Source organism: Tauraco erythrolophus, chromosome 15 (assembly GCF_009769465.1).
Source record: "Tauraco erythrolophus isolate bTauEry1 chromosome 15, bTauEry1.pri, whole genome shotgun sequence".
Classification (NCBI taxonomy): Eukaryota; Metazoa; Chordata; class Aves; order Musophagiformes; family Musophagidae; genus Tauraco; species Tauraco erythrolophus.
The window spans coordinates 8906684-8932524 of NC_141479.1; the positions used below are offsets into that span (position 1 = coordinate 8906684).

At 40.3% G+C, this 25841-nt stretch overlaps 1 protein-coding gene across 1 annotated transcript; it reads left to right on the plus strand.

Annotated features, from left to right (window-relative positions):
* Positions 1-8160: 8160 nt before the first annotated feature.
* SHCBP1 (SHC binding and spindle associated 1) lies at positions 8161-24795 on the plus strand. Its single transcript, XM_086621254.1, has 13 exons — positions 8161-8296; positions 10533-10703; positions 11293-11408; positions 12412-12620; positions 13728-13820; positions 16407-16640; positions 16739-16907; positions 18182-18302; positions 21326-21457; positions 22342-22460; positions 23222-23308; positions 23648-23789; positions 24473-24795. The coding sequence occupies exons 1-13, from the start codon at positions 8161-8163 to the stop codon at positions 24793-24795; spliced, it is 2052 nt and encodes a 683-aa protein (XP_086477380.1).
* The last annotated feature ends 1046 nt before the right edge of the window (positions 24796-25841 follow it).

Sequence of the window (25841 nt, forward strand, 5' to 3'; positions counted from 1 at the left end):
TACTAGTTGAGACAGTTGAGCATGCGTGATTGATGATCTGGGAAATCAGGTCCTCTGTGCAAATGAGATTTTGCAGGCCCCACAAGGGTGTGGTAAGGATTGATCCTCCCTAGTTTTGAGACACCCGCGCGTTTCCTGTAAGTGTTGTTGCATAGTGATAGTGGCTCTACATGGTAGGTAAAGCTGTAAACTGGATTGAGCCTAGGGAGATCCCGTTATACAGTACAGTGTTACCGACAGATGTTATGTTTGAGGGGAACTTGCAAAATTGCTGGCTTTGCACACTTTTGAAATAGTTAAGACTATATTTCACATTGGGGATTTTTATTTATACATGTCTGTTTGCAATGATGGATATTTTCTATGTTTTTCCTGTGTTGGAAAGATAGAAGGAAAGCTAGCAAGGGGCCAGTTCATTAGCAGTACTCTTATTTTAAGGTCAATCTTCAGTTATTTTGTGAAAAAGCCTAACTGTACAGACATAGCATTGGATTCTCATCAGCACACAGTGTTCTCCTTTGCTACAAACAAAAAAAGTATATCTAAAAAAAAAGCAAACAAACAACATCAATAATTTAAAGATAGTATATACAAGTTGAAATGCATATTTTCGTTGTCATATTTGAACTAAAAAATTCCACTAAATAACCAAAATATGTTTTGATATTTTGGAAATAAAGCTCCTTTTTTGAAATAAGCTGTCCTGTTAATTGAATTTGATCCAATTGGCTTCTGGTTTTGGTCTCCCAGAAGCAACATATTGTATTCTATTTACTTAAAAACCCCAACGAAACAACCCCACCTCTACGAACTATAGTACCCACACAAAACAATAACTTTCATCCTGGTCTTTTGTTACTAACATTTTTTGGGGATCTAGAAATGTGTACAACTATGAATGCAAGCATATATGCCATTCTACCTATAAAAAGTAAGATTCATATGAATTTTATCTAGATTAATAGATTGTGGTTGTTAGGGATCACTGGGTCTATTGTTTTATAAACCATGGATCTTAGAATGTGCTCCAGTATCTGCTGTATTTGAGCAGAAAACCTGTAGTTTGTCTGAAACTTTTTTTTTTTCCTGAAAGGCCTTCAGCATATTGTTAAAATTCCAAAATATTTTAAGAATTCCATTAGAAAAAGAGTTGACTCTATGATTTGAGTGTGCATCATTATTATATATACACATTTATGTAGTATGTAGTAAAATTATTGTGGTTATGCACAAGTTGCTAAGCAGATTGCAGAGCACAGAAAACCAAGTCAACAACAGAAAAGCAACTAGAAAAGTCCTGCGTGCCTGTGCATACTTTCTTCTGGCTTATATTGCCCAGAATGAACTGGCTGCCTATCACCGTTCTGACTATCAGTCGAAGTAGCACACTTCAGATAGTTCCAACCTTTCAAACTACCATCTGTTAAGATATAATCATAAGCCCACTGACAAATGTTTGCCAGAAATCACTTCAGGCTAATTGATCTATTTTCTGACACACTCTAGTAGCTAATTTTTAAGACCCAAGAGCCATCATTACTACACATTAGTTGTCAAGATAACGGCACAGCTGTCCTTTGGAAAAAAAGAGTCTAAAGTACTTGAACTATCACAAAATTATAGGAGAATCGCTTTTAAACAGCCATGTTCAAAATTTTGACTGAAACGAAAGGAAGCATTGATCAAAACAACATATCCCTTCACCAACAGCTGCATTCTTTTGCATCATCAGTAAATTTAGTTTTGTTTTGTTTACAGTGAATGAAGAGGTGCAAGATCATGTGAAATCACTAGTGCAAGCAATTTGCATTCTTTTCAAGCATGCCTTCTTCCTGACATAATTATGCCTAATGATTTGTTGCGTTCTGCATCTGCAGTAATCATGATTTCATCCTTATCTTTAATCACTGCATCTTTGCTATTATTTCAAAGATGTGGTCAGCAGCTCTAGGGAGGCAGAAAGTTAAGGGACCAGTGATGGCAACGATGCCTATTCTTACTACTGCCAATGAAAACTTTGACAGTAATAGGGCAAAATACAGCAGTCCCTCTGTTATACAATGTTAAATGCCTGATAAATAAATCTCATAGTGTTAGTCATAAAGCTGAAGCCTGTTTACAGTTTCCATTTTTGCCCAGAGTCTCTATTTATTCCCATCAACACTCCTTTTCAATTTTAACATCTGTTGGAAAATCTGCCTGCCTATCATTGGTGTCCAGAGAAAGAAAACACTTTGTTATGGGCTGTATTCTTGTTGTATCTCTGCAGTCAGTTGAGGAACACCTTGTGTAAGGCTTGGTCTGTTCTTCTGGGGCTCTTGACAACTTTGAAGAATTGCTTCTGGGCTCTTTTCAGCCCTTCTCCTGGAGAAGGAGCCTCCCCAATACTAAGGGAGCACGATCAACAGCACTTCTGCTGCACATGAGTCTTACTCAGGTAATCTGCGTAGACTTGAATTTGCCATTATTATGTAGATTCCTTCTGTAAGTCAATGTCTAGATTGATGTTCCCTGAGATGAAAGCATGGCTGAGAGGCAGATATGTCTCAATATATGTGAAATAATGGGAAAAAAAAAAAAAAGAAAGGAAAAACCCACCTAAATTGGATTAGTCCTCAGTGGAACCCCTTTCTACTCCTACTGAAGCACCTTGCCTGCTCTTCAATTGAACTTGAAAACATGTGGAGGGGTGAGTGAAAACAGAACTTCAGTATCCTCTTGAATGAGCAAAAATCATAGAATCATAGAATCATAGAATGGTTTGCGTTGGAAGGGACATCACAAGATCATCTAGTTCCAGCCCCCCTGCCATGGGCAGGGAAACCCTCCACTACACCAGGTTGCCCAAAGCTTCATCCCACCTGGCCTTGAACACTTCCAGGGATGGGGCATCTACAACTTCTCTGGGCAACCTGTTCCAAAGCCTGGAAAAAAGACTAATACTGTTTACCAACTCCTCGATAAGAGGAGCAAAGGTTCAGTTTGCAACATCAGTCAGCTAAAACTTGCATTTCTGAAAATTAAAGAGTTAGCAATACCAGGCATGTTTGTTGTTAAGAAAAACTAAACGCTGAGCAGGCAAAGTAGTAAGAATCTTGGAATGTTAAGGTGAATTGCAAGAAAAGAAGGATCTATAAACAGGAAAACACAAATAAGCAATGCTGTTATTGGGATTTTAACATATAAGGTGGCCGTTAGACCAATCCTAAGGCCACTCAGTACTTTCCTGAAGAAGCCAATATTGAGAAGATTCTGAAAACTACTCGAATCACACTAGAGAAAACACTTAAGAAAGCATCCTCTGTTAATAAAGAGAGAAGGAGTGATGCAAGCAGGTGATTTCCAGCTCTAATTTTTCTGACTTCTGGAAGTCAGATATCTTCATCTCGGTGATACGGCTCCATCTATGATAAATGTAGACATTTGGATGAGAACTCATATGTGAAGCTCCAAAATAGTTCATAAAAAATAATTTGATTTGACTTTTTGAGAGAATGAAACTATACAGGTTTTCAAGAGTTTAATTGCTTTTCTGGTTAGATTCAATTTATTTAGGCTTACAATGATTTAAGTTTATACAGCTATAAAAAGAAGTCTGAAGCCTGATGAAATACCTGTCAAAGAAGATCTGTTATAGCTAATAACCCAACTAATTAACAGCAATCTACAGTTGTGTGACACCATTCATCCCCAGACATAAAAGAGATTCGCAAATGAATTAATTAAACATATGCAGTAAAAAATATTGTCTGCATTTTATACTGGGCAAATGGAGGCCTCGAGAGACTAAAGTGATTGCCATGGCAACAAAGAAAATTTGTGTCAAGACAAGGAAAAGTACACAGAATTTTTTTTACTGTCTTATGTAGCAGATTTTAGATTTTTTAGATTTTTAGATTTTTTTGAGGTCTTTTGTGTTTATTTGTTGTTTCCTTCCCATCACTATCACATCTCTGCTGGCTTGTCTCAACTGCTTATTCCACACATTCCATAGTCGTTTTCCGATTTGCCTGCATTAGAGCTACCGTAATTTGCCTGCTTGTGACGTGCATGTTGTCAGGACACCCAGACTGGCCAAATCCCACGTGGGACCTGGTTCGCTGTTGTGTTCCTTCAGTTAAAACTCATGAAATACCAAAAGAAAATTATCTTTCAGTACTGAGACACTAGTTCCTCTCTGCATTTTCTTAGGTTTACGTAGCTGCACTTGCATTAATTTCTATAAAGCAATTAATGGCCTGCTGTGATTTACAAACTGTATTTGCTGTGTCATGTTTTTCAGTGAAGGTCCACTTCAGATTTCAAAAGTCAGAGTTCTGCATACTAGCACTTCTCACTGTTTTAATAGTTCCAGGGAAGGACAACTGAGCAAATATATTTGGGCTGAAGATAAGGCCAGGGGTTTTAGAAGCATCTGGGTGACTGATGTGACACATGTCATTGACAGGAGCAATAGCAATGAGATTTCATTCAAAAGTGTGAGAGCCGAGTACAGAGTGTGAGGGCAACCACTTTCTCTTCCTCCTTTCAAACTCAGGAGCATTAATGTTCCATGTAAAGTCTTGCCAGTCCTCTGCACTTCACACAGACCTGGTTGCTCTTATTCAAGAGAAAAATAAGCTTAGAGAAAAGTGCAAAGAAGGCCAACTAGTGAGATGAGAAGAGTGGAGAGCCTGCCATGCAAAAGGAGAGAGATTGTGACTACCAAAAGAGGTTCAGGAGAGTGCTAATTCATGCCTAAGAATAAACTGGGTGGATAAACATTGAAGGGAGAAAAAGAACTGTTTAAGCTCAAGAAAACAGCTGATGGTCTGAATTGTGCATGTATATTCAAGCTGGAAAGTGGAAGGTTTCCAACAATACAAGGACTGAGTTTCTATTTCCAATATGAGGGGAAAGAAACCAACTGTGGTGGAGTTTTTTGGACACAATGGAGCTTGATCAATCCATCACTTGGTTGCCTGCAGCAGCAGTCTCCACCAGGACTGTACTTCTTTGAAGTAAAACAGCTCTGTTGCAAGGATTGGGGCTAATTAACCTTGTTAATTATGGAAGTGTCTTAGATAGTAAAACACATTCTGCCTCCAGCTATGCTGAAAACTGAAGAGATAGGAGTAAATAGACTGTTCTGTTCAAAATGCTGTAGCCAGTGTTTCACCTAGATGTCAAAGAACTGATCTTCCCATTGTGAGCCCTGATGAGTCCCTTAATTCATCGTATCTACTTAAAGAAAAAAAAAATCTGAATATTTAAATAATATGGGAACCTACATACCCATGTCTTTACAGCTATATAGTTACTATGATTATACAGTTACTCCATGCATAAAGATATATGTACAGGCAAGACTGTAGGCCTAAGGTTGTATACATAAATATGTAATAGCGAAGATTTAACAGCAGACATCTAAAATATATAATGGAATGAGTTTTTTGCTTGTTGTTCACTTGTTACCCCTTTTCTTTCCTTTTGTATCCACCTCATGCTTTTTATTGAATCCTTTATTTAGCTCCTGTGGTTGGGAAAAAAGCTTATTCACATGCTCCTGTAGTCACAAAATCATTTTCTGATTTTTTTCTGAGACTCGTTCCAGCTTCTTGTGTATCTCCCAGGCTATCTTTGGCATTCTGCTTTTCCTCCCTTTTATTTGGCCTTTCTTGTTTTTGTGTTTGTTTTTTTTTTTTCTCTTGTTTGCTATTTCTGTCCTTTCATGCTGATAGTCTCTTTTCATTCTAGGTATTGAAAAAAGTGTAAGGAAAGGAACGTCCCACCAGGGTAGCTTAGATCTGGCTGCCAAAAGATGGTGGAGAGGAACCTCCACCTTCTTGGTGGAGAGGAACATCCCTTTTCTAGTACTTTTCTTTCCAAATATTCTCTTCCTTACCGTTCCTATTGTGAAAGTTCTTATTGCTGTTTCTCCATTGTCTTTCCTCTCTGTTAGACTATTTCTTACCCCCTTTTTTCTCCTTTTAACCACTACTCCACTCCTCTTGACTCAGTGTACAGCTTGAATACAATTTTGCTAGTACATGTTGCTGAGGTTGAATTCAAACCCCTTATTTATTCAGTGAAGTTTCCTTCATATCAGAGACATTCTTCTGGGTGAATATAACAAGTGCATGTTACCTACTGCAGAATCTCAATGCTGTGGATTTATAGCAGAGAATTTATATGAATACCTGTGTCACTTTTTAAATATGGAGCATCCCATTTCAAATATAATACCATGTTCAATGGTTGGTAGGAACAAACTCCCAGTTCTTAATTACTTGAAACTTACCAATTTACAGACACTTTGTTTAGAAACACGCTCTGCTTTGAAAGCTGACCTTACCAGAAAAAAAAAAAAAAAAGCTTTTGAGAGAGATTTAGATGTTTTAGTGTAATTTTGTAACTAATTATGACAGATGAAAACTACATGGGTACGGTTAAATATGCACGCCCAGTATAATGGTTAAATGCTGACAGCATACTGCAGAAAAGTCTTGGGGACTAAGACACTCTCTTTTCTTCTGGAGTTATGATGAGCAAGGGTTGATATCAGTGAGCCTACAGCAGCTCAGACTCGTGTCATGTTGGGATGAACAGGGCTGTTGGTTTGCTCTGAATGTGTAAACTGCTGTAGGCACTGCGCTGCTGCAGCAGAAGAATTAATACTTGGAAAGTAAACATGGAGAAACTCCATCCTGGTGGTTGGTTAATCCTGGTGTTAGAAATCTAAGGCAGCCCCCTCGTGGCCATTTGTGTTTTGAAGGAACTGTTTCAAAAACATTTAAAAATAGCCATTGTTTGGAGGGGAAATAAATGCTTCCCAATTTAAAATTTCTACGGTGTACTGCTCGCTTGTTAAAGATGTTGGTAACACCAATGACCTGTGGTGCTAATACCGGTCAAAGCCAGTTTTTGTGTGGTGAAAGGATTGAGTTGCCAGGAGCAGCTCTCTACAGCCCGGCCTAGAGCAGCAATCCTACACGCCTGGCTTCGGCACCGGCAGGGGTACGTTAAGTGAACACGGTCTGTGCTGTCCCAAACCTGTGTGGCTGTCTTCTGGTGCAGGACACTGATCCTCCAGGTCTTTTGAACTACATTGCACAGAGGGCTGCATGTTCTTCCTGGAGCATCTTGAGGGTTTTTTTCTTTCTTTAGTTCCTGCCTAATGACCTGCAATCACCTCATCTTTGCTGAATATCTACTCAGTTAAATATTGATGTCTTACAGCTGCTTAGCTCAACCTTACTTACATCGTTTTGACTTTAATCCTTATTTGGCACTTGTGGTAACTGAGCTCAAAAGACAAAACAGTGGCTTGAAGAGAAGAGCTGGGTCGTGAAACAGGTTGTAGAGAGATGTCAAACAGAAATGAGAGATGCTAATGCCGCGATAGATGCGACACAAAGTCGAAAGCACTGAGAAATGAAGAGGGGAAAAAACCCCGTGCTTTAAATTTTCATCAGGTGCCTTTTGTGTAGCTAAAGGTCGGAGCCAAAAGCAAAGCCTGTCTTCCTGGAGGTATGTGAAGAAGTCGGTCAGTGAATTAATGGTCCGATTTTGGTTTTAGTTATTTTTTGAGGGGGATTGTTGGATTTTTTTTTTTACATTTCCGCAGCCGTGCTTCACTGACCCTTCCCGCAGTGCTGTGGGAACCGCTCTCCGCAGGGCCAGGCACACCCACCGCTAAGCCGGGCGCCAGCCGGTTTTGAACAGGCGCTGCCCGCCCTGGCCGGCACTCCTGCTTTGTCTAGTTAAGAACGGAGCCGGTTTAACGGTTTGGCGAGGGCTGGCAGGTGCAAGTTTTGAAACCTTCTTTTCCGTTTCCGACCTCTCCGGCTGCCACCCTGCTCCAGAGGAAGCCCGGCCAGCCTCCTGGAACACGGGGGAGTACCGGTCACAGTCATCCCCGCCGCCGGGCACAACTGCGGGTAACGGGAACACCCGGCTGGAGCCCCACAACGAGCCGCACGCCCGACCGCCGGGGACGCGCCCGCGGGCACTGTCGCACCGGCACACCCGGCCGCGCGCAGGGAGCGCGCAACGGCCCCAGCGCTGCCCGCCCTTCCGTTGCGGCCGCCAGCCAATCAGGGCGGCCGCTGGCGGTGACGTTGCAGAGAGCGCGCTGCCGGGGAAGTTTGAAATTTCACCGGGCGGAGCCGCGCGGGCGGCATGGCCGAGCCGGGGCTGCAGCTGCCGGAGAGCGAGGCGGCGGCGGCGGCGGCGGGGCCGCAGGGGGCGGGTCGGGCCCCGCTGCCGGCCGTGAGCAGCGCTGGCCCGCCGGAGCGCGCCGAGGAGGCGAAGCCAGGTAGGGGCTCCCCGGCCCGCGGGGAGGAAGGCGCGGGGCCACCTGCGGCCGGGCGCGTCCCGGTGCTGCCGCCGCCGCTCGGAAAGGGCGAGGCGGTCCGGGGGCACTGTCCGCCTGCCTTAGGGCAGTGCGGTTTGCCCGGGGCGGCCCTGCAGCGGCGAAAGCCGCCGCTGGAAGCTGCCCCGCGGCGTGAAGCGGCTGCGGTGGGGCGAGAGGCTGCGAGATCGGAGCGAGCGGCTCCGGCCGGGGCTTGAGTGCCTCCGCGGACGGAGATTGCGCAGCCTCCCGGGCAGCCTGCTGCTTGGCCGCCCTTACGGGGAAAGCGTTCCTGGTACCCGGTCCGCCGCCGTGCGAGTGCCGGTGGGGAGGATGCGGTGCCCGGGGTTCTCCCCAGGCAGCGGCTCGGCGCTCCTCGGTTCGCGAGGCTGCTGGTGCGTGGGGTGGGGACCGGGCTGGAAATGATGCCCTGCGAGGGCACACAGGGATATCTTTGGAAATAAACGCAGGAAAGTAAAACGTTTTTTTGTTCTTTTGATTATGAACTTACGGTGTGCGTCTCAGGTAGACACCGGCGACATTTAAATCAGCGCCCAAGAACACGGATGTGTTTGAAGTACTGATAGAAGAAAAATGCTTTCCTGGAAGTGCCTCCTCTGCTTTAATAGCACAATATTGGAATATTGGTGCTTTTAGTATTCTTGAGTGTCATTGCTCAGTGCTAGGTCATTACTGATATGTGGTTATAGGCTTGCAGTTTCTAAACAAAGAGCAACCTAAATTAAATGGCTTGTTCTGGAACATATTCTGTGCTCTGGATTTCATAGTGTGGCTTGTGTGGGATATTGCTATCCTAGGTGCTGCATTCGATTATGGGTGTGTAGGAAAAAAATTATTACTTATAGTGCACATGTAACATAGCTACTGTTTTACAGGAATCTTTTAAAATATTTCATAAATCATACTTGATGATTAAAATGACCTTTTCATTTCGTTACATGTTATTACAGTGGTTCTGCTACAAAGAAAAATTATATTGTCTAAGCACTTGTAATTGGCTCGTACATTGGTTCTCATTTTTGTTTTGTTGCTTGAGTTTGTCTCCAGGTGTGTAAGAACTTTCACAAATTTGAGGTCAAAACTGTGAGCTTTCATAACACATCCTGAAATGTAAGGAATGTATTAGAAATAGAAGGTGATTTTTGTCTTTTTTTAGGTATATAGTAAAGGTCAGACTGTAGTCTAATGAAAATGCAGAGGCCTGTGGATTGTTAAAGAATCAAGTTATGGACAATGAGAATGATACGAGCTATTATATTAACAAAAAGAAAAAAACCAAACCTGAATCATCATGTTTGACTTACTGCAGTCATTTCTCTAATATTTTCTGAACTTACGGATGTCCAGGCCTGAGAGATTCCGTAAGACCAACAGTGACTGGGTTCACTGAGTTTTTAATGAGAACACAAGTGGGGGCACTTTTTCGGAGACTTCTAAAGGGGTGCTATCATTGCAGTGAGCCCTTCAAAGTAAAGACTCAATCAATGTCTATTTAAGTGGGCTAAAAATTACAACGCCGTCCCCCTTTTGTCTAAAGATGTTGCTTGGAATTTTCATGGAGACTTCAGCTGTAGAGACTTTATTTCTTTATTAAAAAACAAAAAGGATGCTTCAATGGAAGAACAGGAGAAGACTTAAAAGAGAAGGAAAGGGCAACTTGAAAATACACCTGTAACTGAGACTAGTATCTGCAGTTTTATCGTGCATCTTACTCATGTTTTGCTCTTTGCTTACAGTAATCAGGTGTATTCTTTTGGATCAGTTGTGTGTGGAATCTTATACATGCTCCAAAATAATTTGGATTATTGCTAGATATCATGTCTGGGTGATGCTGGCAGTGTACTAACAAGGCATAATATGTACACGAATGGTAACGTATTACCTAAAGGATTTTAGGTCTTATGTATAGAACAAAGTACATTAGCATGTAACTGCAGCTTGGGGCAGGTGGCAGCAAATAGGGAGATCCTCTCTCGGGAAAGGGTAAATATTCTGAAGAAGAGAGCAAGTAACCAAGTAAGATAGTCTCTTCAGCTCGGACAATTTAAGATGTGTTATAGAAAAGCAGGATCATGATAGGTCTTGAGGTGAACAGAAATTCTTTGGGAATAGAGGAGTGAGTGAGTGATGATTGTATTGAACTGACAGTTTGTGGGGTTTGTTTTGTTCTTCTCTCCAGATCTGCTTCAGGAAGATGATGATTCCTGTAGTGATTACAGCAGTCGTGACAAACCAGGGACTGCTTTAGGAAGAACTGTGCCAGATGGGAATGTGCTTTTTCCAGATATTTTTCACACTGATCATCTTTTGTTTTACGAGCGATTTAAAGCTTATCAGGATTATATCTTGGGTAAGTAATTTCTTAGTAGAAAAAGAACATGTAGTCAGGTTTCTTGTAGTGACTGTTTAAATGATCCCATTAAATGGAGTCAATTTCATACTAAACTGTGAGATTCTTTTAATAACAGAGACAAGAAAAGATGTAATGTACTGGCCATCACTTATGCTGCAACCTCAGCTGCGTTAGCTGGTGGACCAGGAGGCAATGGTTTTAATAAGAATAAATACAATTTGAATGATTGAAAGGAAAAAGTGGTGTGTTTTAACTGATCTTATTAGAACTTTTTTGTGTATAGTAAGACTGTTTAAGACAAGGCACAGGTTAGCTGTTTAATACCTGCAGCACTGAAACCTGTACCTGGAAGGCCGAGTACTGGATCTCTTCTTCCAGAGAAGCACAAAACAGATGACTCTCCAGCTCTCTCACTACTGAGAGAGACAGCAAAAATACTGATGGTTATCATGAACCAAACAGAATGAAGTCCAACTTTAGATGTGGTAGAGGAACATTTCAACTGTGGTGACTTTCATTTTCCAATGATCTGAAGGAGTTTTCGTTATTTCCTTGCATAAATGTGCTGTCTTCAATTTCATTTTAGCTGACTGCAAAGCTTCTGAGGTGAAAGAATTCACAGCTGAGTACCTGGAGAAGGTTCTTGAACCATCTGGATGGCAGGCAGTCTGGCGCACTAATGTGTTTGAGGTCCTTGTTGAGGTAAATGTAGTTGCTCAGACGTTTGTCTCCAATTAACATCATTTACCTCTGTAACAGACAGATCATTTATCTATGAAGTTTATGAGCTGGTAGAAAATAGTCACGTTTTCGTATCTAATTCCCAATGATGGCTAGAGCAATAGAATGTTTTACAAAGGGCTCCTTGCTTGAAACTGGAAGGGGGAACATGAAGTCAGTGCGAGTGAGTGTGACGTAGAACTCCGTGGGCGCGGAGGGGATAAATACTTGGTCCAGAGCTGGCTGTTGTAATGTTGTCTTTTCAAATGTCAGGCTCTGATCATTTGTCAGGGTTTTTTTTATGAGTAAAATTCTTCCTTTTAACTCACCTTGGTACTGACAGTAGCTCTTCTGCATCACATACTCCTGTCATAGACCCACTGAGGATTGCTGGTTTGGGATACTCCTTTTCTAGGTCTCTCAATGTCCAAGACATGCATCTTGGTGCAAACCTTGGATATTCAAACTTGCAGTTCCATTATGTGTTCAAAAAGGGAAGATGTTTGTACCCCCTCAGCTTTTCAGCCCAATTGGTGACAAAATGGCTTTCACTGGCTCAGACTAACTCTTTGGATTGTTTGTGTCTGCTGGACACTTTGAAAAATGAGCCCCAACGGAGTCCCTAAGAACTGTAAGGTATGGATTTGTTTAAATCTGAGGATACTGCTTTTGCCTGTTTTTTAAAAAAACACAAAACAAGAAAACAAGGAGAGAAGTAACTTACTGGCCTTGTATGAGTGTTATGAGAGACTTGAACGAAGTTATGAATGTGGAAAAGGGTCTAGATGTGTGGTTCTGAGAGGCTTAATTCAGGGGTTATCACTCCAGCTGAACAGATTGCCTTCGCTGTACTATGCGTTGTGCATCAGTTTGTGTGGGTCAGCTGGCACTTGCAGTATGGCCTGCTGACTTGTGCGCGCCGTGTTAGCCTTCCTCAGCTGAATCTAACGTTCTGAGAAATGTTCAGAACTATTTGTTCCAACAGGTTGTTGATGTGGAGTACTCAGCTCTGAAAGCAGTTGTGCACCTCAGTGAGCCTTTCCTGTGCGAGTCACGGGATAGCACCTTTACCTTGGAGTGCATGCAGGAACTCTTGGAGCTGAAGGAGCGTCAGATACCACTGCAGGAGCTGTGGGTTGTGTATGATGAGTCAGGAGAGTTTGACCAGACAGCACTAGCCGTAGAGCATGTCAGGTAGGAAAATGCTCCAGGTTTAATTTTTGTCTTGAGAAATTACACTGTGGTAGTATCCAATGGGTGGTGCCCTGAGTTCTTGTGGTCGTGCTGGCAGCTCCACAAGCCAAGCTCTGCAAAGTAAATGTGATGACTGGTACTGAGGAGCCCGCTCACAAAGAAAATCTGTGGTGTCCTCTGCAGCTACAGGTAATCATGCAATCACAAGGTACAGTTAGCTGCAGCTTATTGTCAGTCTGCTTTCTGTGTCAAAAGGGGCAAAAAAAAAAAAAAAAATGGTGTTGCTTTCCCACTCTTCTCCACCCCAGATTTACTTGGGCTGTATCAGCTTGCTGGCTGTAGTGCAGTGCTCCTTTCTCTTCTATAACATTTTGGTGGATTTTTTCCTCTTTTTGTCCCATTCTTCTTTTCTGCATTTCGCTTCCTCCCCTAAATTTGCTCTGTAGGTGTCTGTTCACATCTTACTACTTCAATTTTCTTTTCCTTTCTTTATCATCTCTCTCTCTTTTTCGTCTGTCTTGCTTGCATGTACTACATGCTGTTTGAAAGCTGTCTACAAAAAGGCAGTAGAACTGGATGAAAAAATCTAAAATAGGAGGACTGACCTTCCTGTCTAGAAATTGGACTGTTTCAGAAGTGATGGGTGTGAGAGGAAAAGGAGAGGAGACATTCTGTTGAGTATTATCCAGTAGTAGAAATCTAAGCTTGAATGACGGAGGTGACAAACTCATTGCTGATAAGAAAGTTTAGCTGAAGGATGCTTGGCCAAAACCAAACAACCAAAAAGCTTCAAGGTCTTAAGAGTGTAAGTCTTGTTTTCAAATCCAGGTTTCAGCTGTTCACTTTCTTTAGATGAAAGCAGGACTCAGGCTATTATGAATTTTGAACTTAGATACACAAAATAAAACTTTATGCAGCTAAACAACAGACAAGAAAGGTGAATTCTATGTATACTCAATAGTTTAAGGGACAGTAACATGGAATTTGAGAGGTGATGCTTCGAGATGAATTCTCAAATTGGTTACATTCGCGTTTCCAGTGCTGTTGACTCTGCTCAGGTCAATGTGGCCTGCTTCGTGTGATTAAACGCTTACTTTGCTTTGAAAGGTTCTTCTACCAGTGCATCTGGAGGACCTGGGACGAAGAGGAGGAGGATGATTTTGATTACTTTGTGCGATGTGTTGAGCCTCGACTGAGATTGTAAGTGCAACGACTCTGATATTATAAGGGTAGAACCACAGGAAAAGGTGACGTGGGAAGAGCGACACAACTAGATTTAAAAAAAACCCTGTTCTCTAGTAAATCAAATCAAGTTCGTTCCAGCAGCATTCACTGTCTGGTGGTCAGAACTTTGTATGGAAAGAAGGTGCAACTGAGGTTGCCACTTGATCTCTGAGCCCTCGGTTTTTCCCTGTAATCCTTGACCTTCCATCAGATGGCGCTCCAAACCCAGCGATAGCCTCCCGCACGCTGGCATCCTAATTAAAGCTGGCGTGGGATGCGCTGATACCTTTGGGCATAGGATAAGAACTAGAATGGAACTGAATGTAAACAAAAGCTTGTAAATTGGGCATGCTGAAGGTGGAATATGTGTATTTCTTTCCCTAGTGGGATTACTTGGCATTAGGTTTTCTGAAGGTGTTTTTTTAATGCTGTCCAGCCATATGGAACTGAAGCAGTGCACAAGGACACAATCCGGTTATATTTTTGAGGGTGCTAAATAACCGAAGCACGCCATAAAACATACCTGGAACGAATAATTGAAAAGTGTTTTGTTTTTTTTTTTACCGTAGGTTTTCTCCTGAGATTTGACACGCTGTCTTTTTCTTCAGTCTTTCATGAGAGTTATTTTTCAATTCCTTTTCTTTACTTATTATAACTTAGCAATGTGAGTATCTGGAAGATTATGGTCATTCAGATCCAGGTTTGTTGTTATGATGCTGAGGAACTACATCGATGAATATTTATAACCTACCCTGAAATGCTACTTAGAATAAGGCATTACATGTGCTACAATATAGCGTAGAGCTTGTGCTTTACAAAGAAAACTAGAGTAATTATCCACACTGCTGCAAGCCACTCTTTCAAACAGGACACAATACGACATTTGAGGTCTCTGATATGCCTGTATTTTTCTGAGATCATACAAGTTAGGAGGAAGTGTTATGTATGGAAATCATACGTGTTTCTGAAGTGTTTATACTTGTATTCTCCAGCAAACAGCTATTCTGTTGTTGAGTTTTTGGAGTCTTGTGGAGACTTTGCATGGAATGAAACCAGAATGCAATTATGTGCCATGGGATAACGTTTTTATTATTTTCTTAACATTGTGCATGGCCTTACAGCCATTTTAGTGGGAATCTAAAATGCTTAAACAATGTCTTCGAGCAGAAAAGTAAATGTTATCCTTGCTTACTCTCCCATACCATGCTGGATACAAAGCCTGTCCTCCAAGCTACGCTGATGTTGGTGCTATCCTGTGTTGTCATCTAAGCACTGATGTGTCAACTCAGATAAAACAATCTTCAACGCATGGGAACATACGATGCTTTAAACTTTCTAGGTCTCTGGTGTGCAGTGTTTTAATGAGAACAGACAGTATCTTCACACTGCACATTAGATTTTACTAGTCTTCTGAGGCAAGTAAAGCTGTATGAACTGTTTAACTAAAGGTGGAAAAAACAAGATAGTTTTATGCGCTTTCATAGTGACCAGCTCTAAAATGTAGAGCATGCATTTCAGGCCCAGCTTATGTACAACATTCAGTTTCCTTCAAATATTTTATATTTCTATGTTGCTATAAATCGTTCTGCTGTTAATCACATTGAGTTGACTTACTCTGTTGCCTCTGATAACCCCATTGCCAAAATTTTGTGAGGCTCTTTGTGTTTCTGTATAGACTGCTTATTGGAACTGTGTAGATATTGACTGCTCTGACTACAATTTTTCTTGCTCTTTGCAGCATGCTTTAAGTGAACCCTTTAAAGAACTTCTGAAAGTTGAGGGAGCATCTTTGCGCTTATTTCATGTAACCTCTTCAATAGATCTATTTATACTGTGTTCAGTTGGTTCCCTACAAAAATGCTGTGAGATAATTAAATCTTGTTTTATTTGTGTCATTAATTGCTGTCCAGATTTTTTGTAGTGATCATGATTGGTCCTACATGATTGGCCCTGGAGTTCTTGGCACAGTCTAGCTGGCAGATGTCCTCATCTTTCTGACTTTGGCAGTGCTACTTTGAGCTGGCATTTTCTGACCCACGATTTAATTTGTAGAGGTTACTCTTGGGATGGTGCAAAACTTACTGTGCAGTGCCTTCACATCTTCATCTGGTGCTGATAATGCCTTTCTTAGTCTATGTTTTTGTCTAGGTAGTTGTTTAGGTTTTTGTTCATAGAGACTTCACATTATAGGATTTTCCTTATGTTTCAGACATGATTTTCTCAGTTTTTCTAACAAATGCTTAAAAATGGACTGATTTTTTTTATCTAATTCCCATCTAAATTCTTACTATTTTTATAGCTGTGGTTATGCCTTTTAGAATGAATTTCTGATGATTGCGTATAATCTTTCAAGGCGGATTGTCATTACTTAAAAAGTAATGTGTTTGTGTCTGTTCAGATTTTTGGGTTTGCTGCTTTCAAAAATTTGAGCAGTGTTAATATAGACTGCAGAGAATGTTGACTAAAGTACGGATGCGGAACTCCTCAGGTTCTCTTTGTGTTTGTATTTGATCTTTCAAATTGTAAATGTGAAATATACTGTCCCCTTGCTCTGAATTGCAGGCATTATGACATCCTTGAACACCGTGTGCCTTCTGGGCTTGTAGCCGATTACCAGAACCTGTTGTCTCAATGCGAAGAGCTTTACAGGAAGTTTTTAAACGTGAGGAACAGCATATCAAGCAGTGATTCAGACTCAGAAGTAGAAAACGTCTCCATGGTGGAAGGACTAAAATTGTATGAGAAAATAGAGCACTTAAAACAAAAGCTAAAACTAATTGAGAATCCTCTGCTGAGGTACTTGGTGGGTTTGTGCAAGGAGGAGGGCCATATAGGAAACTATACATGGACGTTCTTTACCAAAGAAAGAACTGATGGCTTTGCTCTTGTTTCAGGTATGTGTTTGGTTACCAGAAATACAGTGGTCTCCAAGCTAAAGGACTGAGACCAACGGGTACCAAGATCACTCATGTTGTATCCTCAACCATGATGGCAGGTCTGCTGCAGTCATTGATAAGGGACAAACTTTGCCCTGAATCTTGTGGTCAAGAACTAGAAATACAGGTACAATAACAGAAATTTTCTGTCTGCTAACACTTTTTTGTCTCATCAAGAAACAATGTGGAAGAATAAGTTTATTTATCATGTGCAAGATACTACATTTTCAGTGTTATTTTTTTGTCAGTCAAAAAAAGCACTGTAATTTAAACAATAAGTAGTAAGACTGCTTGATACAAATAATTTCTTTTAATTCGTGTCAGCTGAGTACTCTATGCAAGCTGCTTCCTTCCTGTGTGTAGGAAATAATGAGATAAACCTTCTGTAATAATTCTATAGTGGGACATGGTAAGGTGTAGTATTTAGATTTAGTTTTGAAATACCTGTGTCTGTTGATGCTACTGATAATGATCTAGAGCTTGAAGAAAGAAATGTTATTCTGTTGCTTTAGTTCTGTGTAGGAGATACATTTATTTTAGAGCAGTTATGTTTAATTTTAGTGAATTCAGACAGGACTTAGTACTTCAGCAGTTAAGAACAGTCTGGATTCCTCATGCTCAGAGGAAACTGCTTGCTATATTCTGATCAAGTTCATGAATTACAGATGGGCAAAATGGAGCTACAGGGAATGTCCTGGATTAACTTTTGGGCTATAAATCAGATTTTCTGACTTGGCAATTGAAAAATGGTCTCACCGTGCTTAGCCTGGAATTTGCTGGGAAGCAATAAATGTGCAATTTTTCTGTACTATTTGTTATCCTTCAATACAGCATCCCCCAGTAATATTTGTGAAGGATATCAGCCTGCCCTCCTGGTGCAAGAAAAAGGACCATGTGGACCTCATGTGTGCCACTGCAATCTGAACTCTATTTTGGGGTGACTTGCACCAGGAGCAAAGGGTTACGTCAGTGTTCAGACCAGCTCGAATGTAGTCACTGAGTTGTTTGTGTTTTTTGTTTTCTTTACCTTCTGTCATCTATTTCTTCAGTTAATTCATGGCAAGTTGCTTGAGGCACAATTCAAATGCTGGCCTGGAACCAAGGCCATATTGAGGTTTGCTTTCCGGTGCATATGCTCTTCAATCTGTGTCTCTGCCCCAGTTTTCTCATGGGGGAATGGACATGACATAAACATCAAAGGAATGCTTTAAGGCTGTTTTAGTCCAGAGAGTGCTATGATTCTTGAATTCAAAGTAGAAATTGTGTATTTTTGGTACCATTAAAAGGATTTATTTTGAACAAAAGCAGCAACATTTAATTGAAAAGCAAGCTTTCAGGGCATAAATGCATCCATTTTTGTACTATTCTTCAGGAGCTGAATATGTTGTTTGTCTTCTACAGTTTCACAATGATCCACTGGCAGCTGTAAATGCCTGTTATGAAGGAGACACAGTCATCATCTGTCCCGGTCATTACGTTGTAGATGGCGTGTTCTGCATTGCTGATTCAATTGAACTAGAAGGTTTGCTAGCATAAAGGTCCTTGAAACAAAGCAAACTGAATGTCTTAAACTAGCTCTGCATAAAGATTTTTGTGGAGTTTGGTGGGAGTGTTTGCTTTTTTCTTCAAAGTGTTCCTATTCCTGCTTGTAGAGCCATGTCTAATGCAGGATGGAGTAAGCTGTTTCATTAGCCGTAGTTACTTCTGCAAATAAACTGCAAAATTTTCATCATTTCTTCCTAACTATTTGTCTGGATAAATCCTGATTATATAGATAATAGAGAGGCTTCAACAGAAACATGAGGGACTTGATTTTTATTTTTGATCTAGGAAGCACAAAAGTGATTCTGAGAGGCTTCAGTTTTTAGAGCCAGTAACTTAAGAGTACTTGAGAGATGTCCTTGTTATTCTTTGCATGTCTTAATCTGCTTCAGAGGTATACCCTGAGACTCACTGCCAGTATAGCACTGGTGAATACAGAGGGGAAAGGGCCAGGTGCCATTAGAACTTGGTTTGTGACACCTACAGCATGTCAGCTGTGCGTGGGCTGCCAGTGTGAATCTGTGTTACGTGAAGCGCATGGGTAGAGGAGGGAGCTGTTGGTTTGATGCGTGTGCATTCTGTAGAAACAGACACAGCAGATGTGACTCAATTTCTCCTGCGAAATATTTGTGTTATAAATACTTCTGCCTTGTCTAGGATATGTTGCTGTCTCTTCCTCACAATTCTTGATTTCGCAGTGTAATTCCTCTGCTTTAGATATGCACACTCTGTTGCAATATAATAGTCTGTATATCACAGGGGCTTGTTCAGCTGTTCAGATACTTATTTAGCTGCATTTTTATCTTGTCAAAACTTCTTAATGGGAAGAAGGCGGAGAGTTTAATTTCCTTCTGTTCTGAACTTTGTTTTTCTTCCCCTTCTTGTTTTGAGTGTCACTTTCTTTCTCGCCCTTCTCTTGTGCATGTTTGATTTATATAGGTATGCATTCTGATAGACAGTGCACCTGCAGGATAAAGGACCTCAATCAAGTGCTTTATTTATCTGCAAGAATGACGTTGTTTTAAAATTGTGTGGGGTGGTATTTATGACAGTTGCTTTCCTAGCTTTGAGAAAACAGTAACACAAGTGGTGAAATAGCACATCTATTAAAGGATGAGCTGCTCTACTTTAAGGAGCAAGGCATGTAAATATGTATCTTTAGTACGAACCACTCTCTGAATAATGAATAGGTGTCAGGATATTTAATCTTCTTATATGGACTCCTGTTGGAGAAGTCTTTATAGCAACAGTAGCAGCCAAAAATATTTCAAGTAGGAGCATCAAGAAACATTTTGCTGGCACTAATCTGAACAGCTGGCTGTTTTGGTGGCGTTTTTTGGGATGAAGGGATGACTCATCAAAGATGTAATGTCACTTTGCTTTTCTTTTTTTCCAGCGACTGTGCAAGTGAGTAATGAGGTTGAAAGTATGAGGATTAGTAAGTCAGGGATAAGTAAAAACCGACAAGAACTAAATAAGGTTAAAGCAGTAGCAGCTGCAGGAAATCATGGTAAAGGTAACTTTAACACTTGACAAAAATGTGTAGCAAAGGCACCTAAGAACTTCCCTTCTACTTGTACAGTAGTTCAAGCTGGGTGGGAAGCCGTACCATCAGCTGATCTAACATCTGTGATCATGTTAGTGGATGACAATTGCCTTTAGCTCCTGTGGAGTCACGTAGCTTACAGGCAGGGCACACAGCCATGACCGTGCTGTGTATCGAACAGCACTTGACAGCAGGTCAATCTTTCCTTCTTTATTCTTTGTCTTGTCACCAGCTTCCTTCTTACCACTTAGAGCAGCTGCTTCAAAGACGAAGTGTAAAGCAAGCAGAAAGCATTGTTGGAAAAACTGCAGGAAGTCTGTAGGACAATTATTCCTAAAACTCTTGCCTTGGATAATATCCTCTTTCTGTAGTGGAGTGAAGTTAAACTAGATATGCTGCTTGCTGTCCCACGGTGCTCTCTTTTTACATACTGGAAGTAAACTGCCCCATGACATGTCCTCCCCAGGGATGACCATGAATCAGTAGCAGTGGGAAAAATTTTCTAGATAATATAGTGTGTTGAAGTGTCAATCACTTAACTTTGAATTAAATCGACTGTCTTTAAAACTTTCTGCCAACTCTTGTTCAAAGTTTTTTTTCTTTTTTTAACCTTTCTACTGGCACATTACAGTACTTATTTATTTATGTACTTGGTTAAAAGCTAGCATCTTGCTCAGGCACTTCTTATCTGAATTGGTGTGTGCTTTCAGAAAATGATAGGACTCATGCTGCTTTAATAGATGTTGCATTATTGCTTTCCTTATCATGATTCTTGTCAGTGACAAGCAATAAAAGCTTTACATGCTCATAAATTTCCCTGTAAGTGGTTGAATGCTGACAACTGTGGATGGCTTAGTAAATCAATGTTGGCATATGCTTGTGAAACTTTCTTTTTAATCTGCATTAATCTGGAAGCCCATGTAACACAGGAACATCAAATTTTGACCCAAGTTTCATTTAAATAGGGAAGTTAAGTAAAGCTTACTAACAACATGAAGTCATTTGCACTCGCTTCCTTGTATTGTGGTCATGGCTGCTTTTTCCCTGCATACTCTTTAGAACCTCTGCCTGCTCTAGAGAACTTCTGTATGTTGAAAGCAGATTGCAGGTGCCTATGTATCCTTGGTTACTGCATCTCCCTGCTCTGTTGTAACTTTTGGGAGTGGGAACTTTGGCCTTGGCAAACGTGAGCTCAGTTACTCTTTTGTTCAGCTGTCTAAAATAACTTTGCACTTCATTGTGTGTCATTCAAGTAAGGTAACTTCTGATTTTGAGTTCCTGTACCTTGGTACAGACAGGATGTAAGGTGTAGCCTGGCCCCTGGGTGGAAAATCCTATTCAAGATATTAGAGCTCAAGTTTTAAATGTCCTTATTTAAATAAAATGTCTGTTATGTGCTGAGCACCTGACTGTTACCAGTTATTAATCAAACTTGTGTCTCCCACCTCTGCTTTAAGGCTATGGCCTGCCAGATGATATCGTGATAGAAAAACGAGGGAAAGGAGACAACTTTGTTGACTGTACAGGAGCTAATATAAGGATCTCCAGTTTGAAGTTAGTGCAACATGATGCTGTGGAGGGGATTTTAAGTAAGTATAAAAACATCTTGGACCTTTTGGTGAATCTTTCCTATTTTACTGTTAGAATTAAAGTTGGGACCTAGTGTTAGAGCTTACTAGTGTTAAAATATTGTAGAGAGGAGCCCTACAGTTTCAGGGCTTCCCCCTTTTTTTAACTTATAATGTGGACATCGAAATAACTTATACTCTTTGTACTTTCAAGCTATTGTGGCTCTTGCATTTTATTCTTATACTTGGATAAGATCATTTGACTTGATCACTCTTTTGCTATTAAGGCAACTTGACTCTGACAGTGATACAGCCTTTGTCAGACTACTTGGAAAAGGAAATAATTCCTCTTTCCGCAAAAGAGCCCCATGGCAACATTCAGCTGTAGCTGAACCCAGCCAGCTCTCCGTTGAGTAATGGCATATGCTGTAGAAGTAGTATAGAACTTTGTTTGCTGACAGCATATTCAAAATGAGGCTCAAATAATCCTAAATTCTGTCTATGGAGTTTATTTGCCATGGCCTTTTGACTTTGCAGAAAGTCCTAATTAATACTTTGCCTCAACAGACATTTGGTTTTAAACAAGTTAAAATGTTTATTAACACCTGTATACATGTATTTAATATCTTAATTCAAAAGTCTCTTAGGAATGTAATAAAACTAATAGTTGCTTTCACTTTCAAAAAAAAAGCCAAAAAAACTCTAAGACATATCCCGCTTATACTAGAAAAATGGGATGAGTTCAAACTATGCATGAGCAAGTCAGTAAAATTAACCTGAAGTGAATAAAATTAAAATAGTAATTTTTTCACGCTGCAAAAATGCTACAAGTCCATCTATCTGTTGGAGGGGTTCGCCTTTGTGTAACTGATTCATTTAACGACATTTGTTTTCTGTGTATGTAGATGTCCATCATGGGAAAACCACTCTGGAGAATTGTGTGTTACAATGTGAAACCACAGGCATAACAATACGAACATCAGCTGAGCTGTTAATGAAAAACTCAGATCTGTATGGTGCCAAGGTACAAACAAATTCTTAACTCTGGCTTATTTCCTGAATCAAAATAAAGGGTTTCTGCTTGGGAACAATACAGTCAGTAACAGGGCGACTTCTGTCACTCTTGAGAGAACCTTTACAAATTCATTTTGGACAACTACGTGTTATTGGGTTTAAGAGATTGGTCCCAGGGGTCTTGTAGCCTCCAATAGTATCTACTGAAGTGTCTCATGCTGATTTGTGTGTGATGATATGAAAACGACGTTGTTACAGAAGACATCTGTGAAATAATTGTTGCTGTGTTGCTGGACTGATTCATGTCCTGCAATACTTTTAAAGTGATTTTCTGTTTTCTCTGCCCATAAATAATTTTCTCATTAAACCTTGCATTTGCTCTGCAAATGAAATGCCCTTTTTGGGTGTCTTGTCCATTGATTCTTACAGAAGGATGATAAACACGGCATTGAACTCTGTTTGGGACATTTTGAAGACTGATAGGACTTTGAGTGTTGAGATGGATGGCTAAAGAACAAGAAAGTAACGCAAAGCTGTGCATTTACTCTTTACCAGGGCTTTTATGGACTGGTGGCAATAATATTATTCATGGGGCCTCAACTTTGGGTATTGCTGCTTAAGTTGGTTAATAAAGCTGTGAAGCTGGAGTGGTAACACAATTTTGCATTGCGCAAACTGGTAGATGAACACAAAGATCTGCAAGGGAGTTGTCAAGTTAAATTGGAAATGTGCCCTTACTATTTGTGAACTGCTGTCAATTTTATCTTGTAGGGTGCTGGTGTGGAAATATACCCAGGTAGTACGTGCACCCTGTTAGACAATGGCATACACCACTGCAAGGAGGGAATACTTATAAAGGTCAGTTCAAGGGAGAATGTTCTTGTTTTTCAAAAGCTTGTTGCTAGAATTAATGCAATTAATTGTGTTTAGGTTGGCTCAAACCTTGCTGGTTTATGGTAGAACTCTCACATGTCATGTATGATGATGATGGTGTGTGTTTGCCTGGATTGGTCCACCAAAGCAGTATACTTGTTTTATTCCTTATCTGCTAGAAAGAAAATACCATTTGCAGTGTCACTTGCATAGGCAAATAATAAAATTTTAGCGGATATATAGAACTGGTTCTACCTAAAACTGGAATGTTTTTCATCGTTTTAGCTGGATGTAACATGTTGGATTTCCATTTCTTTGCTGTAGAACTTCTTAGATGAACATTATGACATCCCCAAGATAACCATGGTCAATAATATGATCCATAATAATGAAGGATATGGTGTGGTTCTAGTTAGACCAACAATTCCCTCTGATGTAAAGGATGCTTCAGCAGAGAGAACAAAAGGTATTTTTGTTATATAGGTATTATAAAGGTATTTATATATATTTATATAGATAAATATATATATATAATAAAGGTATTTTTGTATATAGGAAGACCTAGAAGAAACTCCTAAAACTAGTAAGTCTAGTATACCCAGGGTTTTGGATTGCATGATTCATAATCAAGTCCTTACACACCTGATCTGTGCTCCCTACTAAGCAGAGCCTGTATGACTGATGGCCTCCTTAGGTCATACAGAAACAAGGGTGCGACCAGCAAAAACGCAGATATGGCTTCTTACAGCTCTTCTGGTTCATGATAATTCTCTGCTCATTTTTTCTTTCATGCATTACAGCTGAGATGTGCTTTCAGCACAGAATTTTTTCTCTACAGTAAATAAAATGTGACAGCTGTATTTCTCTTACTATGTGTTATTCAAGAACTGTCACTAAGCGTGATGTGCAAACCCACTGTAATTTTCTCTAATATCACTATCACTTGGCACCTTAGTCATCTCAAGAAGAAACCTTTTCCTTAAGCATCTTAGACTGCATTTGAAATATGTGACTGTCACGAAGTAGTTATCCAAAAAGTGAGTGGGTTAAGGTGAAAATGTAAAGCCTGAAGAAAACTTAATTCCAGGAGTTTTCAATTATTTGGGCGTTTTGTGTGATTGATGACATTCTTATTGTTTCCCAACTTAGGGAATACAGAGACTACCCAGTCAGGTGATGAGACAGCCTGCGTAGAGGGCTTCAGGCAAGAAGAACTACCTGAGTGTGTCACTGATGAGTTGGAGCTTTATGATCAAGCTCAGATTTCTGAACAAACTGAAGGCAATTATGAAATTGCAAACGAACTTGGGGCTACTTCTGCAAAGAAGAGCCAGATGCACAAGAAAAGACTGAGTGAACTGGGAATCACAGAAGCTGATGACAACTTAATGTCACAGGAAATGTTTGTTTCTATTGTGGGCAACCAGTTCAAATGGAATGGGAAAGGAAGTTTTGGTACCTTTCTTTTTTGACTGTCTTGACTCCTATTGGCATTGCAATAAGAGATTTGCACAAGCTATTTTCACTGCTGCTTTCCAAGGAGTTAACCTGTTCCATTAGCCTTCTGTAATGTTACTAAAATGTGACAAATATTTATTAATAGTATATATATTACATGTGGAAACTTTGCTTCCTTGCTGCAAGTATGGATAACATGGTAGAAAACAGAACTCTAGCATGAAGACTGTGCATGTATTCTGCTAATTTACATACTGCTTCTTTGCTAGCTCTCTGATGAATTTTAGTGTATTTATTTAACTTCTCATTCTCAAAAAAATCTTCAAAACCAAATCACAGATGGGTTCATCATGGAAGAAGACATCAAGTGTGCAGCAATTAGTGGTACATCTTCCTACATATTTTTTTAGTGTCATTAGTCTGCAGCTGGCTCCTGTAAGAGATTGACATACTTTTTAATTTTGTACATTGAACAGAAGCTAGTGGAATGCTCTTCCTTAGGAATGTGGTGGTTGGCTGCCATGTTTCATACTTGAAGGATTTTCTGGAAGACTTAGCATTTGGAAGGGTAGCATTATTCAGTTTTCTGTGTCTTTCTGTGACCAGATGTTTACTTCTAACAGCTACCAGTGCCTGTGCCCCTGTTCCTTAGGGAGGACAGCATCTAACTAAACTCCATTAATCTGAATAAAAAGAAATCAAAATAGATGTCTCTGTCTATTAGTAGAATTCATATTGTACCTTTTAGTGTGTTATTCTGAGATTTTTAAAACTGTAGGTCACTTGTAGCAGCTGAGGCTTTGGAAATGAATGGAAAATTAAAAAAAAAATACTTTCCACTGCAATCTTATCAGCCCACAGCTGTGGAACGTTCAGTAAAACAAAGGCACTTCAGTGGCTCACTGTTGCATATCATTAGTTTTTACTAGAGGGAAAAATTGGAAGGACTGCCTGATTGAGGACTCTTCCTTCTCAGTGCCTCTTTGATTTTTAATTACAAATCCAGATGCCTCCTTCAAACTTTTGCACTGTCTTTGAGTTGTAGGTCAGTTTTTGAACT

Coding starts and splice junctions, on each gene's coding strand:
- SHCBP1 (XM_086621254.1), top strand. CDS start 8,161: ATGGCCGAGCCGGGGCTGCAGCTGCCGGAGAGCGAGGCGGCGGCGGCG. Junction 10,704..11,292: donor TTATCAGGATTATATCTTGG/GTAAGTAATTTC, acceptor ATTTCATTTTAG/CTGACTGCAAAGCTTCTGAG. Junction 23,790..24,472: donor TTCAGCAGAGAGAACAAAAG/GTATTTTTGTTA, acceptor TTCCCAACTTAG/GGAATACAGAGACTACCCAG.